A 25,801-nucleotide genomic window follows, 5' to 3' on the forward strand; every position below is an offset into this window, starting at 1 on the left:
GAAAGCCTCTGAAAGTCTAAGTAAACCACATCCACTGGTTCTCCCTGGTCAACTCTTACTAGTTACATTTTCAAAGAATTCCAGTAGATTTGTAAAGCATGAGTTCCCTTTGGTAAATCCATGCTGACTTTGATTATACATTTTACTGTGTGAAAGGGAGGACACAAGTTGCTTCTGCTGTTGTGGAGATATGAGTTCCTGAATGGTGAATCAGGTTCAGGAGTGTTGAATAAGATGGGCAGAAATTGTGTGCTCTGGGGAATTGTATTGGAGAGGGGAGAGACTCACAGCAGGAAACGGTTGAGTTGGTGCTGGTTGTGGACATGAGGAGGAAATGAATAATAAACCAGTAATGTAGCTAATGCAAAGTTCCTGGGATATTTTGCACTGCAAAGTCATTGAGCAAGTGCAAGCCATTGTTGTTTCTTACAGATAATCTTAACACCTTCATCCAGAAATACTCGGAAATTCGCCGAATGTTATACCCCACTGGTTCTTAAATAGTTGTCGAATGCTGTCAATATTACTCTATCTGGGGACCCATTTCACATGACCCATTTCACATGACCACTCTTCGTGGGAAGAACTTAGTTTAAACAGTCATGTTTAGAACTATTTTAAGGGATTGTTAGCGCCGTGTGGCGGTTATGCAAATACATCTACAGGAACAAAAGCAATAGTGTCGGAGTCAACGAACAGAAGTGTTGCTCCAGTCAGAGTCCTGGAGAAGGGGGGAAGCGCGTCAGAGGCACCACGGAGTAAAACTGGTGTGGGTAGAGGCAGGCGGATCAGAAGTGTGCGTGGCTGGGATTTAGCGAGGCTCCGGGCAGGTAATTCAATGGAATAAAGGTTCAGTCGGCTCCTGCTAGCATGGATCACCGCTGGGCTGCTGCTTTACTGCTCTTACTGATTGTTCATCAAGGTAAAGAGGCGATTGTTTCTGACTTTCGGTATTATTGATCAGTTTATTATTTGTGTGTGAGAGAGAAAGTTGCCTTCCCTTTGATAGTTTGAGTAAGGTGTGTTTTAATTCGGGAGCGATAGAAGTCCCGATAAACGACCCCCACCTTCCCATGCTGATTACACCCGACCGGAGATTGATCCTTCAGACCTTGAGAAGTTCACAAAAGTTGTTGCTTTTGGCATTTGAACAAGTCTGTTGCAGTTACTTTTTTAGATAGCGTACTTTTGGGAAGATGTTGAAACACTGGCCAGTTGAGTTTTAACAATAATTGGAGAACCGTTTACAGATTGTGCTCTGTGAACCTAAGATCTCCGACTACTCCTGTCCATCCCTCATTGACTCTTCCCAATTTTGCCTCCCTTGGTCATCAGTTCAACGTTCCCAAGATTACTGCCCTCTGTGCCGAACGAGACACAGTTCACCGTGAACACACTCACAGAGGGACTGGGGAGTATAGCCTTGATGTATATCTGATCAATGTAATGCTTTTGGTGTACATCTGATGCTTTTGATGTACATCTCATCAATTTGATGTTGCTGGGATAATTCAAAATAAATAATTTTAAGTTACTGAAGTAAGTGGATCGAACACCCGGTGCAAAAATAATTCCTGAAAAAAACAGGAAACTTTAGATAGAGAATGAATTGTGTGGAAAACAGAGGAGGAAAGCAAGATTTCAGTAGTGATTGAAGTTTGTTGTCAATTGATATTCAAAGGAAACAGGGATGTCTTGCTGCGGTTGGGTGATGTTTTGGAAAGGAGTGTGATTGAAGGGGAAATTCCGGTGGATTTAAGATTACGGGCGCTGCTTTGAACTGCTCGCGGTGGCGAGACTTGCGAGTGAAGCTCCCGCCCTCAGAACGTGCAGGCTGCAAGTGACCTGTTTTGCCTGCACCACCAGCGACTTCTTGCACCAATCTGTTATTACAAATAGCAGTTACGGGCGGCAGAGATTTCCTTGGCGCCAGCTAACGTTTTATTCCCGTCATAGTCAGGAGTGTCATTGAAAGCTCTACATTAAAGGCAGAATTGTTCAGGATGTAAAAGTCACCATAGTCTCAAATGACCTAGGCTGTTTCCCTCTTTGAGGGGGAGAGCTGACTGGTAGTGATTTAACCTGAGGGTCATCACACCTCAGGCGAAGGGCAAGGCTGAGAAGGCCTTGATGAATAATCCCAGAATGTACATTTCATGCGGGTGTCTATGTTTCAACACCAACCACTTCCAACCCTTCTTCATCTTATCGAATTAGCATATGCTATTTATTTAGTTCTCCTTTGCGTTTCTAAATGCATCTATTCTATGCTTTAGTTGAACAAGCCATATATTGTAAATTGCTATTGTTTGGTTATGTGTATATATATATATTATAAATATTATTTTATAATCCAATCTGCTCTTGTTGACATGTTTTTTGCAGTAATAATAAGCCACCTGCAGACAGCATCAATGGACATTGAAACAGGTTTTATCTCAGCCAGACCCACTGGGTTTTTTCCCAGCATTTTTTAATTTTTATTTTAAATTTTCACCAAATACAGTGTTTTGGTTTATAAGCAAGTCAGTCGACTACTGGGCACAGTGAGTGAAAACATGCCCCCCTCTCCCCCCCCCCCCCCCCTCCAGCTCATGTAGATGAGCTTTATTGCTCATTTTGGGAAAAATATTTCCATTGGCTGATTAATTGGTGTCAAAGAGGCATAAATTCAGCATTTAGTATTGGAGATAAAAAGGGGAAAGTGGGAAGATTTTCTTCAAAGGAGAGGTTATGATGAGGTGGAATACATTACCACAAATGACAGATGAAGGCAAATCAATAACAACAATTATAAAGAAATTAGTTGAACATTTGAAGAATGAAACTATTAATAAATATGAGGAAATAGAAGTAAAAATGCAACCCAGCAGATAGGTCCTGTAGGAGAACTCGCTCCTGTCATGGCTGTGATCTGGGTGACTAACCTTTTATTTTGTTGAAATTTCTGCTATCCCTCGGCTATAACATTTATCACTTTAACATGCACAGGTTCGCTCTGTCCCCACAAAAATTCCAGTCATCTGGATTTCAGTATCACACATCCACCAATGGACTGACAGACCTTCCTTTAGTTGAGGAGAACATGGCAAAACCATCAAAGATAAAGTACAACTTTTCAACAATGGACACCCCCCCAAAAATTATTTTCTTGGATCGGCTACTTGGATTTCATTATTCCCTAACTTGTTTTTTATCCAATTTTACCAGGGACCACTTTCAGTCCTCCATAAACCGTTTCATTAATAATTCCCATTATTTTTCACAGTTTGATTCTGGCCCTTGATTTCTCGGCCTCATTCCTCGTTCTGTCTTTTGTTCTTGTTCGTTTTGTCTGATTCTCTGACACCTTGCATACATTCCCATCCTCCTGCCATTTTAGTTTAAACATTCCCCAACCACTTTAGCAAACCTTCCCCAGGACATCTGTCCTGGGCCTGCCCACCTGCAACCTGCCCAGTTTTTACCACCTCCCCCAGAACCGGTCCCAATACCTCAGGAATCTGAAACCCTCTGCCTCACACCATCATTTCAGCTATGTATTTATCTGATATATTCTGCTCTTCGTGCCCTAACTCGCACAAGGCACTGGTAGTAATCCTGAGATCACTATCTTTGAGATCCTACTTTTCAACTTACTTCCTAACTCCCTATTTTTTGCTTTTAGTCCTCATCCTTTTCTTACCCATGTTGATTGTACCAATGCATACAATGACTACTGGCTGTTCACCCGCCCTCTCCAGTGTGTCCTGTAGTCACTCTGAGACATTCTTGACCCTAGCTAGCACTAGGGAGGCAACATACCGTTCTGAGTCTTGCTTACGGCCACAGGAATGCCTATCTATTCCCCTTACAATTGATTCCCTTATAACTATTGCATTCCCACATGTTTAATCCTCCCCCAAGGAACAGAACAAGAACAAACCAGGATGCAACAAATTTGATTGTTGCTGCTTTCCCCTGAGAGGCCATTCCTCCCAACAATATCCAAATTGGTATATCTATTTGCAGGGAAGTAGCCAGACGAGATTCCTGCACTGCCTGCTTAGTCCTTTTGCTCTTCTTGGTGGTCATGTATTCCCTTGCTGCCCGTGGAGTCTTAGCCTGCGTTGTGACCATGGCTCTATATGTGCTCTCCAAGACACTCTTCACTCGCGGATGCTCCACAGTGTCCCCAGCCACCGCTCCAGCTCCGAAATCTGGGCTTCCAGGAGCTGCAACTGGAGACATTTCCAGCACACATGCTGGCCCTGGGCACAGGAAATGGTTCCAACATCCCACATAGACCAGGATGAGCACACTACAGCTTGGAGTTCTCCTGCCATGACGTATCCATTTAAACTGAACCTTTTGATCCCTTTCCCAAGGCTCTAGTCAACTTCTCAGATCTCTGATCCTCCCCAAGCCCTGAACTTCCTTAAGATTTCTAATCCTCTTCCTTTGGATCACCACCCTTAAAAACACTGACCTCCCACACTGAGGCCTCTCACCATTCACATCCCTGGACCCTGGGGTGGTCACTCTGATCAAACCTCTATCCCGGGTCTTCAGGGAACATTTCTTTGATCTGAACCTCCGTGATGAACAGTGGGTGCTGTACCCGTAACAAAAGAGGTGGTTGCTGAAGCTGCTGCAGGTTGCAGACAGTCCTCCTGTCTCAGAGGAGGGCAAGAACAGCATTATCAGTGGCTATTGATTGAAAAAGTGACCATAGCCATCAACTGCTTTGTGGCAGGTTCTTTCCAGGTTGGAGAAGCAACATCTCAAACACCTTGTAGCTTTCCATTCACTGTATGGGAGATCACTATGACACTTTATGCAAAGACACATCGTATTCTCTCTTTCCAGAAGGAAGCTGGACCTGCGAGCATACAGCATCTTGAGAATAACAAGTTTCCCATGATTGCATGAACATCCTGAGGATAACAGGTTTCCCATAACTGCATGAACATTACTTTGCAATCGCCGCATATAAATTCAGAGATGCAACTGCATGGGGGTTCACTCCCTCAAAGTCCAACTGGTATGCAACCAATTATAGAGCACCATATAGGTGAATACACGGCATCCTGGCAGTAGTCACAATGTCTTCTGTGCCAGCCTGCTGTACTATTAACATTTGAACCATTAAAAGGAACCAGAGCATGACTGCTGGTGATGAGGGCTAGCCCATAACCCTGATGTGTAACCCAGAACCATGCTGCTGCATATAATTTGATCAAACAGACCATTGGGATACATACTCCTGCTGCCTGTAGTGCAGTAATGCATCGCTCTCAGAGTGCATGCCATGACTTATCATGGCCTACTGCATCTCACAGGATCTCTATGTCATGAGGACTAAGCCTTTCCTACCAGGTAAATAGCAGTTGAGGAGGAGGAAGAGGAGCAGGAAGAGAAGGAGAAGGAAGGAATTAGACAACCAACACAGTCCCTTTCTGTCCAGGCTTCCCGTGATCAGCGTATCTGACTTTGGGTCTACTGAACACAACCATATCTCGGCATTCATCGACTTTCCCACACCTTATCTTCTCTCTATTACTGACCATTGTAGCATCCTCTTGGTCATAATGTTAAATTAAAAACCACCAGAAAATGAACACCCCAAATCAACTTTGTCAGTCAAACCATCTAATATTCCATGCAAAAATCAAATAATCACCCTTGTGCATTCTCTTACTGCTTGCCATCCTGTGTTTTTCCCTATACTAGTGTTCCTACACAGTGCGACAGCAATGGTTGTAGCATAGCAGGTGAAGGCCGCTGGATAACCTCCAGCAACTGTGGCCCGAGAAAGCTTGGCTTCAGACTGAACCAGTTTGGCTTGGCCCCAGAGCACCCCCAGAGTGGAAGTGGTGGGAGGATGAATTCTGACATCCTGAGATAGGGCAGCAGATTCATGCTCCATGCAACCACGGCCACTTTCCTAGGCTAGCACCTCTGTTGGAGGATAGATTGCTCGTCTGCAAACACCTTTGAACACAGCCACAATCAACTGATGGCAGCAGTCTGAGTGTTCATAGCAACAAGTGGATTTGTATTACTTCTGTTGGAGCTTCCACAGCAGCATTCAGGCGCTGGGTCGTTTCTGGTTGTGATACAAAGGAAAATTAAATATCAGCTATCAGACACAGTACCATGGTTGGATCCACATGTGTGGTGATGGAGTTGTTTTCCATGCTGGAAAGTATGGGCTCCAAGCTCAGTGCAAAGCCATGGTTTGTGCCAGACTCCTGCATTCTCATTTACAGTGACAGTAGTCATTCTGACAGCATTGCCAATACATCAAGCATTCCAGTGCTCATATCTATTCTGTGCATCTTGCCATCAATGTTCTCAACTGTGTTTTCAGCAGCAGAACTTGTGGGTGTCATATAATGGAATATGTTACACTAAGTTGCACAAAGGGTTAACTTGAGCAACCTGTGATGCGATAGACAGAAGTGACGTATACTCATGTGATCTGAGAGTCTAGAAGAAAGCAGCATTGAAGGAAAGCTGTTGTGAGGGAGTGTTCTCATTGTTGTAATTATGTTAAGTTAGAATGTCCATAGCTGACAATCTTCAGGACTCCTTGAAACTACTCCAACCCAACTGCGCAATAATATAGTGAGTAACCTGCCCTTCAGAAAACTGGCACCTCAGTCACCCAAGCCACCCCTATCCTGGCTCCATGCCACTTCTTCCCAGTGTCTCATGATGCGGATTCCACCTCTAACCTGCCTTTTAAAGTAGATGCAGTGTCAGAATATGAGCTGGTGGCTTGGTGATTCAGTGACAGTGTTTCCACATCATCAGGTTTTTCTTCCTCTTTCACACCTTGCTCCTGCATAAGTTCCTGGTCTGGTGGCAATTCTTGAGTGACTGAAAGAGATAAGTGGAAGCTCAAATATGTGGTGAGGGGAGAACGGATGGGAACCAATCTCAGGAGAGATTATGGATTGAGATGGAATTGGGATGTGAGAAGAAGAATTAGGTATGAGAACACTGTCACATTTAATGTTCTCAGCCCCAGCACTGGCCACGGCCTTCATTCTGGCCACACCATCTCCTTCAATGGGTTGAGGACCTGGAGCTATGACTGCCCCCACCTCTGGCTGTGTGCCACCTTGGCCTGCAAGAGAGAAAGGAGCGTTTCAGTGATCTGTTTGGGTGACGTGGCTGTCATGGTTAACTAGCCGACAGGATTTGCAAACTGTGAAATGTGGGTGTGAGGCTTGCAGCAGTGCTAGATGTGTGAGGGTGAGGCAAAGCTATGAATATGGGGTTTGAGTCATGTTTGGTACAGGACGTTGGTAGATAAGTGAAAGGGAGTGTGAGGCTAGTAGTGAAGTTGTAAGATTCTTGCATTTGAAGGTGTATTGACCACATGTGTGAGGCCAATGAACTTCTTTCACCATTCAATCCAGGCCTTTGGGACTGAGTTTGAGAGCTTTCTGTTCCTACTGCACAGTGTCTATCTGGGCGGTGTCTTGGACCTCCCTCCCTTCCTGTCCATCACTTTGACTGAGGCTGTGGAAGCGCCATCCCTTTAAGGGGGGGGGGGGGGGGGGTTGATGGACTACTTGACCTGTTTGCAGCCAATCTCTTGGGAGCACGTGAATCCCGGCCAATAGGGAGTTTGCGTGGGGGTCAGGGAGCAGGACCCCGGGTAGTGTGGACCCCGGAGCAGAAGTGTTGAGGCTTGTTATATTGTGTTCTGTGGGCGTTATCTAACTGCCTTTGCCTTTCATCAAAAACTTTGTTAACTACTGGAAATCTCCAGTGTGCAATGAGATAACAGATCGCAGCCAGCAGATGTTGTGAATTGAGCAGGGAGAGGAAGAAGAAGTTGTGAAAGTAGAGAAGGTCCAGTAAGAGTCGGGAATCATTAAACCGTGGATGAAAATGCCTATCATAGGTCAGCGAGACCCATTTGACCAAGGGCTGAGGATTTGAACAGCTTTGCTATTTTTTTTACCGCAAACAAGATTACAGATGAGGACAAGCAGAAGGTGATACCTCTGACAGTTTGCAGGCCCCAAATGTATAATTTAATTAGGAACCTCAAGTCCCCAGAGGCACCCAAATCGAAGACCTTTGACCAGATTATGAAAATGGTCAAAGACCATTTCAACCCAAGGCCCTTGATTATCCCCCAACATTTGAATGGCCTCCTTCTACACTGTAGGAATTCTATGATTCTGTGGTTATAAGTTAACTCTGCAGTGAGGGACCATGAAGATTCTGTCTCAGCCTTCAGAGCCAGGCTTAACCAGATCACTGAGCACTGAAGAGATCAGGACCACGCTTAGTGACATGTTGCACGAGTGACTGATTTGTGGGACCCATAACCTTAATATCTAGAAGAAACTTCTGGCTGAAACCACTATAACACTGGAAAAAACGATCGAGATAGCCCAGATGACAGAGTATGCTGAAAAAAGCACCACTGTCTAGCCTGGAGGAAACATTAAAGAGGATTCGGGATGCAGGGGTCTGCCTCAAACGCGAAAAGTATACTTTCCAGGCCTCAGTTGTGACATATCTAGGATTTTGCGTTGATACAACATGGTAGCATCCTCTGGAAGAAAAGGTCAAGGCCATACACGGAAGTCCCTGCACCCAAAAATGCCAGTGAACTCAAATCCTTCCTCGGTATGGTAAATTGTTATGGAAGGATCATTTTGAATTTTGTCAAATTATTAGCACCATTACACCAGCTACTAAAGAAGAATCTGCAATGGCAATGGAGATAGGCTCAAGAGGAAGCATTCTGAGTTGTGAAGCAAGCATTATAGTCCTCGAACCTCATGGTGCATTTTGACATGAGAAAGCCAATCATGCTGACATACGATGCATCCCCGTAAGGTCTAGGGCAGTTTTATCCCACAAAATGGGGATGGCTTTGAGCATCCTATTGCCTTTGCTCGAGGACCCTTTAAGGAGCAGAACGGAACAATGCCCAGATTGAGAAGGAGGGCTCAGTAGTTATATACGGTGTGAAGAAATTCCACCAATCTGTGTATGGAAGGCAATTTGACATAGTGACCAACCATAAGCCATTTCTGGCCCTTTTAAAGGAAGACAAGCCCCTACCACCCATAGCCTTGGTGAGGATGCAGCATTGAGCCTTGCTGCTGGAGGCCTAGAATTATGCTTTCCGGAACCAGTCCGGCATGCAAATTGCCAATGCGGATGCATTAAGTCACCTGCCATTGCAAAGTTTATTCCGCCTTCACCAGTACCCTAGGAGACCATACTGGCTTTGAACTTCCTAGATACTCTGCCAATGTCCGCCAGACAATCCAAACTGGACCCAAAGAGGCCCCACACTGTCAAAGGTGAAAAGAACAATACAGACCAGGTGGCAGTATGAGAAACCTGAGCAACTTCGCCTATCTGGAGGGTTGACCTGTGAGAATCATGAGTGGTCATTCTGCCTCAAGTCAGGGAGCCCTTCCTACAAGTGCTACATAGCGCCCACCCAGGGCAGACAAAGATGAACATGCTGGCACGCAGTTACATCTAGTGGCCAGTCATGGATAAAGCCATTGAAGAATTGGTGCAACAGTGCCACCCTTGCCAAATGCAGCAGTCCTTGCTGCCATTCGCACGGTAGCATTGTGGATAGCACAATTGCTTCACAGCTCCAGGGTCCCAGGTTCGATTCCGGCTTGGGTCACTGTCTGTGCGGAGTCTGCACATCCTCCCCGTGTGTGCGTGGGTTTCCTCCGGGTGCTCCGGTTTCCTCCCACAGTCCAAAGATGTGCAGGTTAGGTGGATTGGCCATGCTAAATTGCCCTTAGTGTCCAAAATTGCCCATAGTGTTGGGTGGGGTTGCTGGGTTATGGGGATAGAGTGGAGGTGTGGACCTTGAGTAGGTTGCTCTTTCCAAGAGCCGGTGCAGACTCGGTGGGCCGAATGGCCTCCTTCTGCACTGTAAATTCTATGATATTCTATGATCTTCACTCTTTAGAAAAGCCAGGTTACCCATAGACCCGGGTCCATGTTGACTACACGGGCCCTTTTATGGGCATGATGCTTTTAGTCTTGGCGGATTCCCACTCTACGTGGCTATCGGTTCAAGAGATGGGGTCCACAACCTCGGTGGCTATGGGGGATGCCTTGCAAAGAGTGTTTGCCATTTGCGGACTTCACAAGTCCTTTGTGTTGGACAATGGCACACTTTTTACTGGCGATAAATTTCCATGTTTTTGTACAAGAAAATGGCAGATGACACATGAGGATTTCCTCTAATGGATTGGCTGAGAGGATCATCCACACCTTCAAGAAAGCAATGAGAAAACAATAGGATAATGCACTTTGCCAGCTGTTAGCTAATTTCTTGTTGTACATTCAATCTCCCACCCAACAACGGGGGTCATGCCTGCTGAGCCGCTCATGGGCCGACTGTTAAGAACCCGGTCGATATTGTTTCCAAATTTGTCGGGGAGGGTGGAGGCACATCAATGGTCATAGCAGAAAGGTGACAGGTAGTTCCGGGTGCTGTATGCTGTCTCTGTATATGTCTGTATATCTTTAAATATGTAAATACATGATTGGCTAATGTGCAGTCAGTACAGTCAGATGATCACCAGAGGGCAGCACTATCAGGGAGTGTATAAACGAACTCAAGCTGTTTTCCCGCCCTCTTCGTGTGTGTGTTGTAGCTAGAGAACAGAAGTGTAGCAAGCTCAGAGTGTAGAGTATTATATTCATTGTTAATTTAATTCAATCTTAGTTAAATGAACTACTAGTCAAAAAATTAAAGTAAAGAACTCACAAGTATATTATTTTGTTACTCAATAAATAATTTGTCATCAACTGGAAGACTTCGAGTGTTTATCATCAAAGTTAAGTATAGCTCGGCAGGACAAATGAGTAGCATATATATTACACCCCTGTAATATAACAGGTGGGAAACCTGTTTTCGGTCCTTAATTTTGCTTCAGGGTAGTGGGACGGATTATGGCCCACTCAGGTCATATGTGGTCAACGTTAACGGGAAGATCGTCAGAAAGCAAGTTGACCACTTGAGGAGTTGGGAGGTAATAATCCACAGCTTGGAGTCAACAAGCCCCACCAGTATTGTGAACACTCCTGTAATTCTATCTGGTGAAAGGGAGCTAGGGGCTCTTGAATCTACTCAAACAACTGCACCCGCTGAGCCAGTTCACCTGTCATTACAGCGGTGCCTCCTGAGGTGATACCAACTGTTGACAATTCGATTGCCCAGAATGGTGCTGATCCTGTGGAAGGGCTGCGGAGGTCTAGGAGGGCCCGGAAGTTTCTGGATCGATTGAACTTTTGACGGACTCTCTTTCCCCTGTTAACTCTTATAATGTTTGTAACTTCTGTATGTAGTTTTTTTGGGGTAGTTGTAATAAAAGACGTAAGAAGGGAGGGATGTGGTAGCATGGCCCCTTTAAGGGGATGGGCTCAATAGACCATGTGACAGGCTCAGGGCTAATCGCATGGGAGCGTGCAAACCCTGGATAATATGGAATTTGCACGAGACCCTGGGAGCTGGACCCCAGGCAGTGTGGCTTCAGAGCCAAAGTGTTAAGACATGTTATATTATGTTCTGCGTCTGTTACTTAACTACCTTTGCTTTTCACCAATGAACCCCTTTGTTAACTACTGGAAACCTCCAGTGTGCCTCGAGCTACCACATAGGCCCTTAGTGTTACATCAGAGAACCTTGTAGCTACTGTCTGCTCTACTGTGGCGTTCTTGTCTCTTTCTCAGGGAATACTCACTGAAAGAAAGACTTCAAATATATGTTTCAGCGTACTTCCACTTTAGGAGGTGCAGAGTGCCTTTAAATAGTACAGGTAAGCATGCACTCAAGCTAGCTCTCATGATTTTGTGCATGCAACCACTCAACAGCATGCTCAGTGCCGACTACAATCATTTAACTTAGCAGGCAGCATGAAGTTTGCATCCTGCCTTCATCGGAAGCGATGGGCACTGGTCAATTGCACTTTGCAATCCATGTGTGTGTTTGCAACACATCAAATTTCATGACCAAAGTAATTCAATAAACATTAGGGAGGGTTGAATTGCTGCATTTCATTTCTTAATGCTGCAGTATTATCAAAGCTGCTGGTTGTCATGATATGCAGTCACACAACCAATAGGTCATCAGAACAGGACACAACCAACGGGTAATCAGGACACCCAGAGGTGGCATTACCACAAGGGGGCACTACACGACCACTATAAAAGGACTAGGCACACAGGCTCTGCCTCTTCCACCGGCAGAAATCTAGAGAGCAATAGGGTTGATTAACAGCAGCATCACACTCTAGCACGTGGTCTAGAGAGCTTGTATAGTTAGCAGAGTAGACTGAGTTATTAGTCAGATTAGCAGAGTGTCGAACTCATTTAGGAGCATTATTAACCGCTCAGTAAATACGTTGAACTTATCTCAGAGTCTGGAGCATCCTTCAGCAAAGCCTACATTAAGTAGCAGCTTATGTTACAGAACATGGTACAGGAGTGACTGCTCAATCTCCCTTGTTCAACTCAGTAAGGTCAGAGACAACCAACTACCGAATCCAGGCACGATGGACAAGATTCAGGCTCCTCATCAACTCGGGATCACTGGTAATCTTAGTGCTAACTGGCGTTCGTTCAAACAAAAATTCCAACTATACGTGAATGCATCCGACCTAAATGGCGCGACCGATGTTCGGAAGATAGCTCTTCTACTGACCGCTGCGAGTGACCATGCGATAGAGATCTTCAACTCGTTTCAGTACACAGAAGGGCAGGACAAAACGAAATACCAAACCATCCTGGAAAAATTCGACAGCCACTGTGAGGTGGATACGAATGAAATATTTGAATGCTACATCTTTAAGCAGAGGATGCAAGGTAAAGATGAATCCTTCAATAGTTATCTAACTAACCTTAGACTGCTAGTGCAATCCTGCAACTTCGGTGACATAACTGACTCCATGACCAGAGACCAAATCGTTTTTGAAGTCCACTCTGATCCTCTGCGAGAGCAATTGCTGAAAATCAAGCACATGACCTTAAAAGTCGCTATTGAAACGTGCACTGTGAATGAGCATTCAAAAAATCTCTACTCACAATACAAAAATGCTGAGAGTGAAAAACAAGCCTCCCACGAGGTGGAGAGTGTTCAGGCCATCTCCCGGATGCAGCACCTCCACATCTCCGACGGCAGCCATTTTGAGCACTCCTCCCGGGGCCCGGCGCATGCTCAATACGACCGGGAATACGAAGCGGCCGAGAACCGCACTGCGCAGATGCAAACAGCCGAGAAGTGCACCACGCATGTGGAACGATGCACTGAGCAACGTCAGGACGCGTGCAAACAGTGGCACCACCCACTTTAGAAAAGAATGCCCTGCAAGAGGCAAACGCTGATTACACTGTGGGAAACTTAACCACTATGCAGCCCTGTGCATATCTGCACTGCAAGTCAGGAGTCAGTGACCACAATTCAGGCAGGATCGCATCAGAAGTGTGCAACAACGAACGCATGACTCTGATCATGATAGTGCTCCAGATCCAGACGATGATTACCTGGATAACACATACCGAGTAGGCATCATCACGAAGTGCGAATATGCCATACCGGGCACATCGCAAGTCCGGTCAATCCTTGCTGGGGATTCCGAGGACGAATGGAACGCAGTGGTGGATGTCAACCAATGCCTCACCCAGTTCATACTGGACACAGGTGCCTCCGCCAACCTGATCTCGCAGTTGGACTTCACGAGAATCAAGAAGGCTCCCTAAATCCTTCCAGCTGCCTGCAAACTCCAGGACTACAATGGAAACGCAATCAAGGCACTGGGGTCCTGCCATCTGACAGTGTCCAACCAACACATACAGTCAAGTCTATGCTTCGAGATTGTTCAACCAGACAGAGCAACCCTGCTAGGTGCGCACGCCTGCAAGTAACTGACCCTCATCCAAAGGGTATACACCATGACGCCGTCTCATCCAGATCTTCTGGCCAGCATCAATGACATCCTGACCCAGTGCCTAGATGTCTTCAGCGGGATGGGCATACTTCCGTACGAGTACAAGATTCTACTGCCTGATGCCAAACCAGTGGTCCTCGCACCACAAACAGTCCCTGCTCCACTGAGGGAGCGACTGAAAGCAGAGTTTACAAGCCTACAAAAGAAAGGCATCGTCTCTAAGGTCACTGAACCAACCGACTGGGTCAGCTCGATGGTGTGCGTTAAAAAGCCTTCGAGGGACCTACGCATCTGCATCGATCCCAAGGATCTAAACAAAAACATCATGCGGGAACATTACCCAATCCCAAAAAGGGAAGAAATCATGAGCGAGATGGCACAAGCACGCTTCTTCACAAAACTGGACGCATCCCAAGGATTTTGGCAAATTCAACTTGAAGAATCCAGCAGAAGGCTCTGCACCTTCAACATGCCTTTTGGCAGATTCTGCTACAACCGAATGCCATTTGGCATCATCTCGGCATCAGAGATATTCCATCGCATCGTGGAACAGATAATGGAAGGAATAGAAGGGGTTTGTGTCTGCGTTGACGATATCATAATCTAGTCTTCAACTCTGGAGGGACATGTGCCGCAACTAAAGAGGGTATTCCGACGCATACATGAACATAGCCTCAAACAAAACAAAGCCAAGTGCTGTTTTGGGACATCGACGCTGAAGTTCCTGGGTGATCAGATATCGAAACACGGACAAAATAAAAGCCATCGAGGCAATGAAAGTCCCCAAGGACAAGAAAGCAGTACTGTGCTTCCTTGGAGTGGTAAACGTCCAAGACAAATTCATCCCGAATTTGGCCACACACACAATGGCCCTCAGAAAACTGATCAATTTATCAACCGCCTTCGAGTGGAAGACGGAACACCAGACAGAGTGGTTGGAGCTGAAGGCCAAGCTGACCACTGCACCTTCCTTGCATTCTTTGACCCAGACCGGGAAACTAAGATATCGACCGATGCGAGTCAGGATGGCATTGGGGAGGTGCTGCTACAAAAAGACGACACATCATCATGAGTCCCAGTAGCATACGTGTCACGGGCAATGACACCGACTGAGACCAGGTACGCGCAGATTCAAAAGGAGTGTTTAGGTCTTCTCACCAGCATCCTCAAATTCCATGACTACGTCTACGGCCTGCCGACATTTACCGTTGAGAGATCACAGACCTCTGGTCCACATCATCCAAAAGGACCTGAACAACATGACGCCCCGATTGCAAAGGATTCTGCTCAAACCCCGGAGGTACGATTTCAATCTGGTGTACACGCCTGGCAAGGAGCTCATCATTGCCGATGCATTGTCCCGCTCCGTCCCCTCACCGAGTGAGCCACTGGAGATCATCCAGCACATTGAATCGCAGGTGCAAATGTGCGCAAGCACCCTCCCTGCAACAGACGAAAAGCTCGTTCTCATCAGAAAAGAGATGGCCAAAGACCCCCTGTTGCAGCGAGTCATCCACAGCCTCAACAATGGGTGGCCGAAAGGGTAACGCCCTCAATTCTACAACATCAAGGATAACCGAACGCTGATTAACGGCATCCTGCTGCAGATGGACAGAATAGTGATCCCACTGCGTCTCCAGCGCATGGTGCTGCGGCAGTTTCATGAGGGACACCTGGGCATAGAAAAGTGCAGACGCAGTGCCCGACAAGCCATCGACTGGCCCGGCATCAACCAGGAGATCACGGACATGGTCCTGGACTGTGAAACCTGTCAGAGGTTCCAGCCAGCACAGAGCAAGGAGACGCTCCAACAACACAACCTGGAAACCTCTCCACGGTCCAAGGTCGGAATTGACCTATTCCACGCGAATGGCCGCGACTACATCCTAACCATTGATTACTTTTAGAACTATCCGGAGGTGCTGAAGCTGTCCAACCTCACCTCAAGGACCGTCATCAAAGTGTGCAAAGAGACATTCTCGCGGCATGGCATCCTGAATACTGTCATGAGCGAAAATGGCCTGTGTTTCCATAGTTGACAATGGTCCACGTTTGCCAAGAGCTACAACTTCAGACACGTCACCTCCAGTCCGCACTACCCGCAGTCCAACGGCAAAGTCGAAAAGGGGGTGCACATCGTCAAGCAACTCATCCACAAGGCCTCAGACTCCGCCTCCGACATATACCTTGCACTACTAGCGTACCGGGCGACTCCCTTATCAACTGGCATGTCACCAGCTCAACTGCTGATGAACAGGGACCTGCGAACCACACTTCCAGTCCTACACCTGCCCAACCCAGTTCACCTACCGGTACTACAAAAGATGTAACAGCTGCGCAACAGTCAGAAACAGAACTATGACGTACATGCCACTGATCTGGACGTGCTATCCCCAGCAGACACTGTCAGGATCAAGACACCTAATGGTGGGTGGTCTGCCCCGGCTGTCATCGTTCAGCAGGCCGTGCGCAGATCCTACGTGCTAATAATGTCTGACGGCACCATTGTTCGCAGAAATCGAAGGGCACTGCGGAAAATCATACGCCCACAACCAGTTTCCCCTCCACTTCCACTTGTTGAAGTGCCACCTCCAGACACCACAAACCACGAGTCCACCAGTCGTGCCTCCCACACACTTATCAAGACACCGGCATCCCCTCCGCCACCTCTCCGGCGGTCATCGAGGATCAGACGGAAACCCCAGGGACTGGACTTATGAATAGTTGTTTTTTTTACTGTATTTCTGTCCACTGTATATACCAGTCATTCTTAACACTGTCAGCCATAATTCCCATTGCCACATTAGACAGGCACATATACATGTATATATATATAAAAAAAGGGGAGATGTAATGATTTGCAGACACGCAACCAATGGATCATCAGAACAGGACACAACCAATGGCTAATCAGGACACCCAGAGGTGGCATTACCACAAGGGGGCACTACACGACTACTATAAAAAGGACAAGGCACACAGGCTCTGCCTTTTCCACCGGCAGAAACCTAGAGAGCAAGACAGGGTTGATTAACAGCAGCATCACACCCTAGCACGTGGTCTAGAGCAAGCTTATATAGTTAGCAGAGTAGACTGAGTTACTAGAGTCAGATTAGCAGAGTGTCAAACTCATTTAGGAGCATTGTTAATCGCTCAATAAATACGTTGAACTTATCTCAGAGTCTGGAGCATCCTTCAGCAAAGCCTACATCAAGTAGCAGCTTATGTTACTGTAACATAACACAACACTGGTCAGGGATGGGTTTCTCAAACCAATATGAATAAGTGCCAACTGACTGATGACATTCGGTATGGTTCAAGTAGTTCAGTGATTAGGAGCTGATGGAGAATGGATCTGTACACAGTATATTGTTTATAAAGACTGAGTAGACTTTCTGAATCCTTCCATGTGTTCAAATATTTTGTATTTTTTAAATTTGTGCTTGGCATATGAGCAGCCCAAGCTTGGCCAGCATTTATTGCCCAACCCTAATTGCCATGTGAAGGTGGTGGTGAGCTGCTGTCTTGTGTTTCTGCTGTCGGTGTGGTAAAGGTACATGAAAGTGCTGTTGTGGGGGGGGGATTGGACCAATATTTTGACCCCATGCAGTGAAGGTACAGCAATTCAGCTCCTATTCAGGATGGTGTGTAAATTAAAGGGACACTTGCAGGTGGTGGTGTTCCCAAGGGTCTGCTGCCTTCTTCCAGATCAGTGTTTTTCAAACTTTTTTGCCTGGGATCCTTCCTTATCAACCGGCCATCCTTCGGGCCCCACGCTGCCTGAACTTCGCGACCCGCCATTTTGCTTACTTTTAATGTGACAGCTGAGCCTGCATGGTCCTCATGATCTCACTTGCTTTGTCATTCAATGCTACATTTTTGATAATGACTTCAGCTGTTAATTTAAGTTCTCACTGCAACCGTTGAAAATAATCAAGAGGTTTGTCATCGAACTCACCATGCTTAATCTTCAAATGCCTATGACGTTTTGAGGGTTTTAACCTTTAATTTGTTGGCACTTCTGGGCATATAACATACATTGGCTATGCATCCTGAGTTTATTTATCCTCAATAAATCATCTTTATACTGCTTTGTTCCTGTTTTCAGCTTCTTCTTAATGGGTTGTTCACCAGAGACCCTGGAGCTCACACCAGCCCTGCTGGCATCTACAAAATGGAGCAATCTCTCTCGTGCCCAGAGCATGTGACGCCAATGTACAGGGCGCGTGACCTGCTCTGCCGCCGCTTCTGGGGAGAAGACTCCCATCGATTTTCAAAAATAATCTTCTCCTGGGTCAGCACGCTGACGTCAGGAGGTCATGGTCTGCCTCGCTGGGCTCCTGGCCTGTGCTCTGCTGAGGGGGCACGCACACGCGGGTCGGCTGGCATTCTGAAAGCTGGTCAGGGCCGGCATTTTTAAAAGCCGGTTGAGGCCATTGAGCACTTCTTCCCGCGATCGAGAATGCTGCAACAGATGACCCTGTGACCCTCCCGGCAGCTGGCCCCGACCCTCCCACGGGTCACACCCCGTGTTTGAAAATGGCTGTTCTAGATGCTTTTGGCCACAGATTTGGAAGGTTCTGCAAGCTTGCAATTCATGGATAGGCTGCTTATGATTTTCTGAAGTGCACTTTTGATGCATGAGGACTCAGCAAAACCTACCCTTAAGTGAAAAGCTGTTTTTTGTGCAGAAACTGATTTGTGTTCGTATCATGTGGTATATATAGCGCTGAGTAGTGCCTCCCTGTGGCATAAATTGTATAACTTTTAATGATAATGGTAGAACATTTACTACTCTGGGGCGTCATTCTCCGACCCCACAGCGGGTCGGAGAATGGCCGTTGGCCGCCGTGAATCCCGCCCCCGCTGGTTGCCGAAGTCTCCGGTACCGGATATTCGGCGGGGGCGGGAATCGGGCCGCGCCGGTTGGCGGGCCCCCCCGCTGGATTCTCCGGCCCAGATGGGCCGATGTCCCGCCGATAAATTGCCTGTCCCGCCGGCGTGGATTAAACCACCTTTTGAACGGCGGGACAAGGCGGCGTGGGCAGGCTCCGGGGTCCTGGGGGGGGCGCAGGGCGATCTGACCCCGGGGGGTGCCCCCACGGTGGCCTGGCCCGCGATCGGGGCCCACCGGTCTGCGGGCGGGCCTGTGCCGTGGGGGCACTCTTTCCCTTCCGCCTCCGCCACGGTCTCCACCATGGCGGAGGTGGAAGAGACTCCCTCCACTGCGCATGCGTGGGAAACTGTCAGCGGCCGCTGACACTCCCGCGCATGCGCCGCCCGGGGATGTCATTTCCGTGCCAGCTGGCGGGGCAACAAAGGCCGTTTCCGCCAGCTGGCGGGGCGGAAATCCCTCCGGCGTCGGCTTAGTCCCTCAATGTTGGGGCTCGGCCCCCAAAGATGCGGAGCATTCCGCACCTTTGGGGCGGCGCGATGCCCGTCTGATTGGCGCCGTTTTGGGCGCCAGTCGGCGGACATCGCGCCGTTTGGGGAGAATTTCGCCCCTGGTTCTGGACCATTAATATTGGTGAAACTACCTTTGGGTCCACATGAAGTGGTTTCTCTGATTGTAAAAGTAAAGATGAAGCATATTCAAACAGGAAAGGTAGCAAGATTTGAGGCAAATTATTACATTGATGTAAAATATAAAATTAAAATGAAGTTGATCTATAAAGAGAAAGGATGCAGAGTGGTGCAGATAAATAACCATTTACATTGCAAAACATGCCTGGTTATTACTAGCATCGATAGAAAAGAGATTTTGAACAAAATTCTGAGGAGATTTGCACCAAACCGATTCGAATTGAGGTTAAGGGACTTCCAGTGGTGACTATGAAGGAGTAAGTCGCACATTTGGTGGCTCCCGCTCTGGTCGGACGTTTGAACCTTTCCCCCGTTTTTCTACCGGACTTGAATTGTAAAACAGATGTTAGTGGCAATTGTTTACTGAATTCCCACTTCGGTGCATGGAGAGAAGGACCAGAAGTGTTCGTAAGGGCAGAAACAAAAAGATAGAGAAGGCTTGGGCTGTAGCTGCAACAGAAGACAGCATGGCGGAGGTTCGGACCTTGGGCTTGTCGACCCAGCAGTCTATGGAGCAGCTGATGCAAGTCATTCAGGAAGGCTTTGCTGCACAGAAATGGGACTGCTTGGACACGATAAAAGAGTTGATTGAGCAGTTGGAGCATTGATTGGACACCCAGGATCGTGAGATCCAGAAGGTGGAGAAGGCGCTGGCTGAGCAAGACGAGGTGGGGATGCTGAGGGACCAGCAGAACAAGCTCCTGGAGAAGATGGAGGACCTAGAAAATAGGTCCCGCCGGCAGAACCTAAGAATCGTCGCCCTCCTGGAGAGGTCCGAAGGAACGGACGCTGGGGCATACATTGCAGACATGTTTGTGAAGCTGCTGGGGAATGGGGCATTCTCCCAGCCCTTGGAGGTGGATAGGGCTCACAGAGCACTCGCGAGGAAGCCATGAATGGGAGACCCCCGAGGGCAATGGTGGTGAGATTCCACAGGTTCTCGGATAAGGAGCGTATTCTACAATGGGCCAAGCAGACACGGAGCTGTAAATGGGACAATAGCATCCTGCGGGTTAACCGGGACCTGAATGTAGAGGTGGCCAGGAGGAGAGCACGCTTCAACCAGAACAGGTCGATCCTTTTTCAGAAAAAGGTGAAGTTTGGACTGTTATACCCAGCCCGTCTCTGGGTCACGCATGAGGATCAGCACTTCTACTTTGAGTCACCTGAGGACGCGTTGGACTTTGCGAAAAAGAAAGGGCTGGTGATGGATTGAGAACTTTTGAACTTGGCTGCAACGTTCATGTTTTTGTTTTTTAGTTTTTCTCTGTTTTTGTAAAATGTTTCTCGTTTTGCGTTTCATGGAAGATGTTTGTGATGCCGTTTGCATTGATTTGGAACCAGTGGTAGAGCTGAGTGAGTTAAGGTTTTCATTTGCGCTGTTGGGGGATGGAGGTGTGCTTGTTTTGATCTTGGTGTTTTTTCTATTGGGCAATTGTGTGGGGATTGTTTGATGTTGGAGTTTATTCGTATGAGCGGTGGGGAGGGAACAATAGGTGGGAGACTATTTGGCACCGGGGATGGGGGCCACCAAGCTAGCTGGCCGAGCTAGCTTTCGGAAGCGCAGTGGGGGTGAGCATATGTTTGGTTTACTAAAGGGGTTGGGTTACAGGGTGTTGTTACTGGGGGGAGGGGGGAGGTGGGTGAATGTTCTGCTGACGAGGGAGGGACTTGGGCTGAGGGAGAGAGAGGAGGTTGGGGGCGGGGGATGCCTGGGGATGGACCGGTGGAGGCGCGGAGCACGGGCTGGAGGCGGGCCTAAAAAAGGCGATGGCTGATCGGCGGAGTGGGGAGAGGGGGGGGGGGGGGCTGGGGGCGGGGGCAATGAGCCCCCCCAACTAGGCTGATCATCTGGAATGTTCAAGGGTTAAATGGGCCGGTCAAAAGGGCATGTGTGTTCGCGCATCTTAGGGGATTGAAGGCGGACGTGGTAATGTTGCAGGAGGCACACCTTAGAGTAACGGACCAGGTTAGACTGAGGAAAGGCTGGGTCAGTCAGGTCTTTCACTCGGGGCTAGATTCAAAGACTAGAGTGGTCGCGATACTGATCAATAAGCGGGTGGTGTTTGAGGTGGGTAGAATAGTTTTGGATCTGGGAGGTTGGTACATTATGGTCAGTGGGAAGCTAGAGGGGGTGCAGGTGGTATTAGTAAATGTGTATGTGCCAAATTGGGATGATGTGGAGTTTATAAAGAGGATGCTGGGGAGGATACCGGACCTGGACCCGCACAGGTTGGTCATGGGAGAGGACTTCAACACAGTTATAGACCCTGGCTTGGACCGGTCAAGTTTGAAAACGGGCAGGGTGCCAGCAATGGCAAAGGAACTAAAAGGGTTCATGGAGCGGATGGGGGTGGTGGGCGGGGGTGTGTGTGTGTGGATACATGGAGATTTAGGCAGCCGAGGGTGAAAGAGTTCTCCTTCTACTCACGTGCATAAAGTGTACTCCCGGATCGATTTCTTTATTTTGAGCAGGGCCTTGCTGGTTGGGGTGGTGGACACGGGGTACTCGGCGATTACAATCTCCGACCATGCTCCGCACTAGGTTGACCTGCAGGTTAGTAAAGACAGTAACCAGCGCCCGCACTGGAGGTTGGATGTGGGACTTTTGGCGAATGAAGGGGTGTGCGAGCGGCTGCGGAAATGTATTCAGAGCTACCTGCAGGTCATTGACATGGAGGAAATTTCAGCAGCGGTGGTGTGGGAAGCACTGAAGGCGGTGGTCAGTGGGGAACTGATCTCGATCGGGACCCATGGGGAGATGGTGGACAGAGCAGAGACGGACCGACTGGTAAAGGAGATACTACGGATTGATAGGAAGTATGCGGAGACCCCAGGGGCAGGGCTTTTAAGAGAAAGGCGGAGTTTAGCTTGCTGACCATGGGGAGGGCAGTGGAGCAGCTGAGAAAGGCGAGGGGGGCGATCTATGAGTATGGAGCGAAGGCCATAAGAATGCTTGTACAGCAGCTTAGGAAGAGGGAGGCAGCTAGGGAGATAGGGAAAGTAAAGGATGGAGATGGGCACCTGGTTGGTGATTCAGTAGGGGTGAATAAGGCGTTTAGTAATTTCTACAGCAGGCTGTACAGGTCGGAACCCACTACGGGGCCGGAGGGGATGAGGCACTTCTTGGAGGGGCTAAATTTCGCAAAGCTGGACGGGGAGTTGGTAGAAGGGTTGGGAATATAATTATTGGGAAATAGTGGCTATGGATTCATAATTAGTCATTAATTAAAAGGGGACTATATGGAAATTACAATAAGAAAATGGACCATTCCACCCAACCATTCTCCACTAACATTTAATGTGGGCAAATAGTTCTACTCATATATACCCACCCCGATCCCATATCCCCTCAACCCCTTTATTCTTAATTTCTCAATGTCACAATGATGTGACTTGTGCATGAGTGATATCAATCTTCAATTTCATCTGCTGATCAAACATACATGTTTAAATAATATTTGGTTTAAAGCAAGAGAAGACACTGGCTTAAGATGGCTGCCGCAAGTCACCTGACATCTGGCGTTGCAGGTTGGCTAGTTTTCTGTAATTCAGACATGCCATGACACCTTCATGGAATTTCACATCATAGACATACAGAACCATAGAAATGATACAGCACAGAAGAGAGCCATCCTGCCCATCTTGTCCATGCCGACCCAAAGAGACCCCGGTGTCTTTTCAAATCCCATCTTCGTGCACATGGCCCATATCCCTGCAGCTTACAGCACTCAAGGTGCAAATCTAGGTACTTTTTAAAAAGAGTTTAGTCCACCACCAACTTAGGCAGCGAATTCAGACACCCACCACCCTCTGCGTAAAAAACATTTTCCTCATGTCACCTCTACACCTTCTGCCACAGAGCTTGAATCTATGACCCCTGGTTTTTGAACTCTCTGCCAAGAGAAACTGGTTCCTCCTGTCTACTCTATCTCTACTCCTCAATTTGTGTTCCTCAATCATGTCACCCTTTTCTGTTCTAAGGAAAACAACCCTTAATATCATCTGCTCTGCCAGGGTAAGTCAACCTTCTCCTCAGTCTCATCAAAGGAAAATACTGCGGATGCTGGAAATCTGGAACAAAAACAGAAAATTCTGGAAAGACTCAGCAGGTCTGGCAGCATCTGTGAAGAGAGAGAAACAGAATTAATGTTTCAGACCTAAATGATTCTTCTACAGTTCGACGGATCATTTAGATCCCAAACATTAACTCCATTTTGCTCCACAGATGCTGTCAGACCTGTTGCGTTTATTCAGCATTTTCTGGTTTTAATTTCAGTCTCCACTCATACTTTCACAAGGCTCTCCAGGGTAGTCTAAGGGTTACAGTCCACATGACCGGCACATGGGACATCATCACTAAATCTCTCACCCACACTTTAACATCATCATCTCTTGTCACAATCTGCACAAGTTGTGTCTTCAGTCTTTGTCCACTCAGCAGACAAAGAAGCTTATTATCTGCTTTGGTATCCATCCTGCTCACAGTCTGTCCATCTGTCCTTACGCAGGACAAATCGCCCACAACAACAGGGAGAGATCGCAGGCCAGTGGGGGGGATGATCGCAGGCCGGAGGGGGGATGATTGCTCACAACAACAGGGAGAGATCGCAGGCCGGAGGGGGGGGATGATTGCAGGCCGGAGGGGGGGATGATCACTCACAACAACGGAGAGATCGCAGGCCGGTGGGGGGGATGATCGCAGACCAGAGGGGGGATGATTGCTCACAACAACAGGGAGAGATCGCAGGCTGGAGGGGGATGCTGGAGCTCAGGCCACTGACCCTCTTTGAAGAGCAGGTGGCAGAGCTGGCTGGTGAGGACCGACACCATTCCTGCTCCAAAGGGGAGATTGGTGTTTGCCAACAAGCCAGTGACGCCCATCCAGTCGTATCCACCCACTGCCGAAACTATGACTGTTCTTTAATGTTGGTGACTATCCAACCAGTCACTAATGTCTCTCCATTACGGCCACCAACAAGAAGAGGAGGAGGCAGACTGTCCGTCAACTCATCAGCCCCACCCCCTGACTACATCGGATGAGGATTCTGAGGACCCACGAGATGTTGAGCCATCACGGCATTGACCTGCCCTTCACCAGCGCAGAGGCACACATCTCAGTGGGACCTAATTTTAGAGCTGGCTTGATCACAGGTGCAGATTATAGTCCACAGCGGGTGCTGGCTATGACATCAAGGTCCCCTCTGTCTATGAAGCCATCAACTCTAGCCTCTCAGGCTGAGGAGGGTGCATCTGACCCATAGTTAGCCAGGGCCCCCCAGGCCTCAGACCTCTAGAGGATGCCCGTCAAGGTCAGCATGAACGATAGGACATAGCAGTCAGCAGGCTGTCTGCACGTTTGCTGTGGATGTCAGGGATGCTCCTAGATGTAGCGATAAGGTAAGAAAAAGTTACAAAATTTTGAGATCATAGAAATGATACAGGCATTCGCGCTCTATATACTATGCACATATGTAAATAAATTTTATCTCTGAACTTCTCATTTGGTGAATGGCTCTTCTATCTGATGTAATGTTCTGAGGTTACACAAGTGTAACGGATGCCACCCATCCTCACATATCTTCCATTGTCTGCTTCAGGTTTATGGCATGTCACACCATCTCATTACAATGTGCTGCCATTCTGTGCACGGCAGGACCATGAGTAAGGCCTCTAGCTCCAGCAAGATTGTGGTTGGGCAATGTATATCTGAGACTTGTGCCAGTGGATCATATCATGTATGCTCATGAAGATAGATGTTGCAGTCGGGTCTATTCACCCAGTCAATATGGACCTTATAGGTTTTAATGTTGAGTCACGTTGGAGTCAATCTCTCTCGATGAATTTTTCAATAACCTCCATGTAATAGGTGTCAGGTTTGCTTGGGGTTTACATATGTACCAATATTTGGGGAATTTTATGTATTCCTGGATACCTGTAGTATAATGTCATGCCCATGTTTACAGCTGGACATCAGCCCCATAATAAAGTCAGGTGGCACGGTAGCACAGTGGTTAGCACTACTGCTTCACTGCGCCAGGGTCCGAGGTTCGATTCCCGGCTTGGGTCACTGTCTGTGAGGAATCTGCACGTTCTCCCTGTGTCTGTGGATTTACTCCGGGTGCTCCGGTTTCCTCCCACAAGTCCTGAAAGACGTGCCGTTAGGTAATTTGGACATTCTGAATTCTCCCTCTGTGTGTCCAAACAGACGCTGGAATGTGGTGACTAGGGGCTTTTCACAGTAACTTAATTGCAGTGTGAATGTAAGCCTACTT

General features: G+C 47.7%; 1 protein-coding gene across 2 annotated transcripts in view; it reads left to right on the top strand.

The window, feature by feature from the left end:
- The window catches only part of kita (KIT proto-oncogene, receptor tyrosine kinase a), a 186,888-nt gene that overhangs the window by 31,151 nt on the left and 129,936 nt on the right, over positions 1-25,801 (top strand). Inside the window, exon 1 of one of the 2 annotated variants that reach the window (XM_072496778.1) lies at positions 761-922. The exons of the other annotated variant lie outside the window; for it this stretch is intronic. Coding sequence (XP_072352879.1) covers positions 871-922 — 52 coding nt within the window. The 5' untranslated portion in view covers positions 761-870. Of the gene's footprint in view, positions 1-760; positions 923-25,801 lie in introns of those variants that run through there. 2 annotated transcript variants of the gene reach the window in all.

This window comes from Scyliorhinus torazame, chromosome 3 (assembly GCF_047496885.1).
Source record: "Scyliorhinus torazame isolate Kashiwa2021f chromosome 3, sScyTor2.1, whole genome shotgun sequence".
Taxonomy (NCBI): Eukaryota; Metazoa; Chordata; class Chondrichthyes; order Carcharhiniformes; family Scyliorhinidae; genus Scyliorhinus; species Scyliorhinus torazame.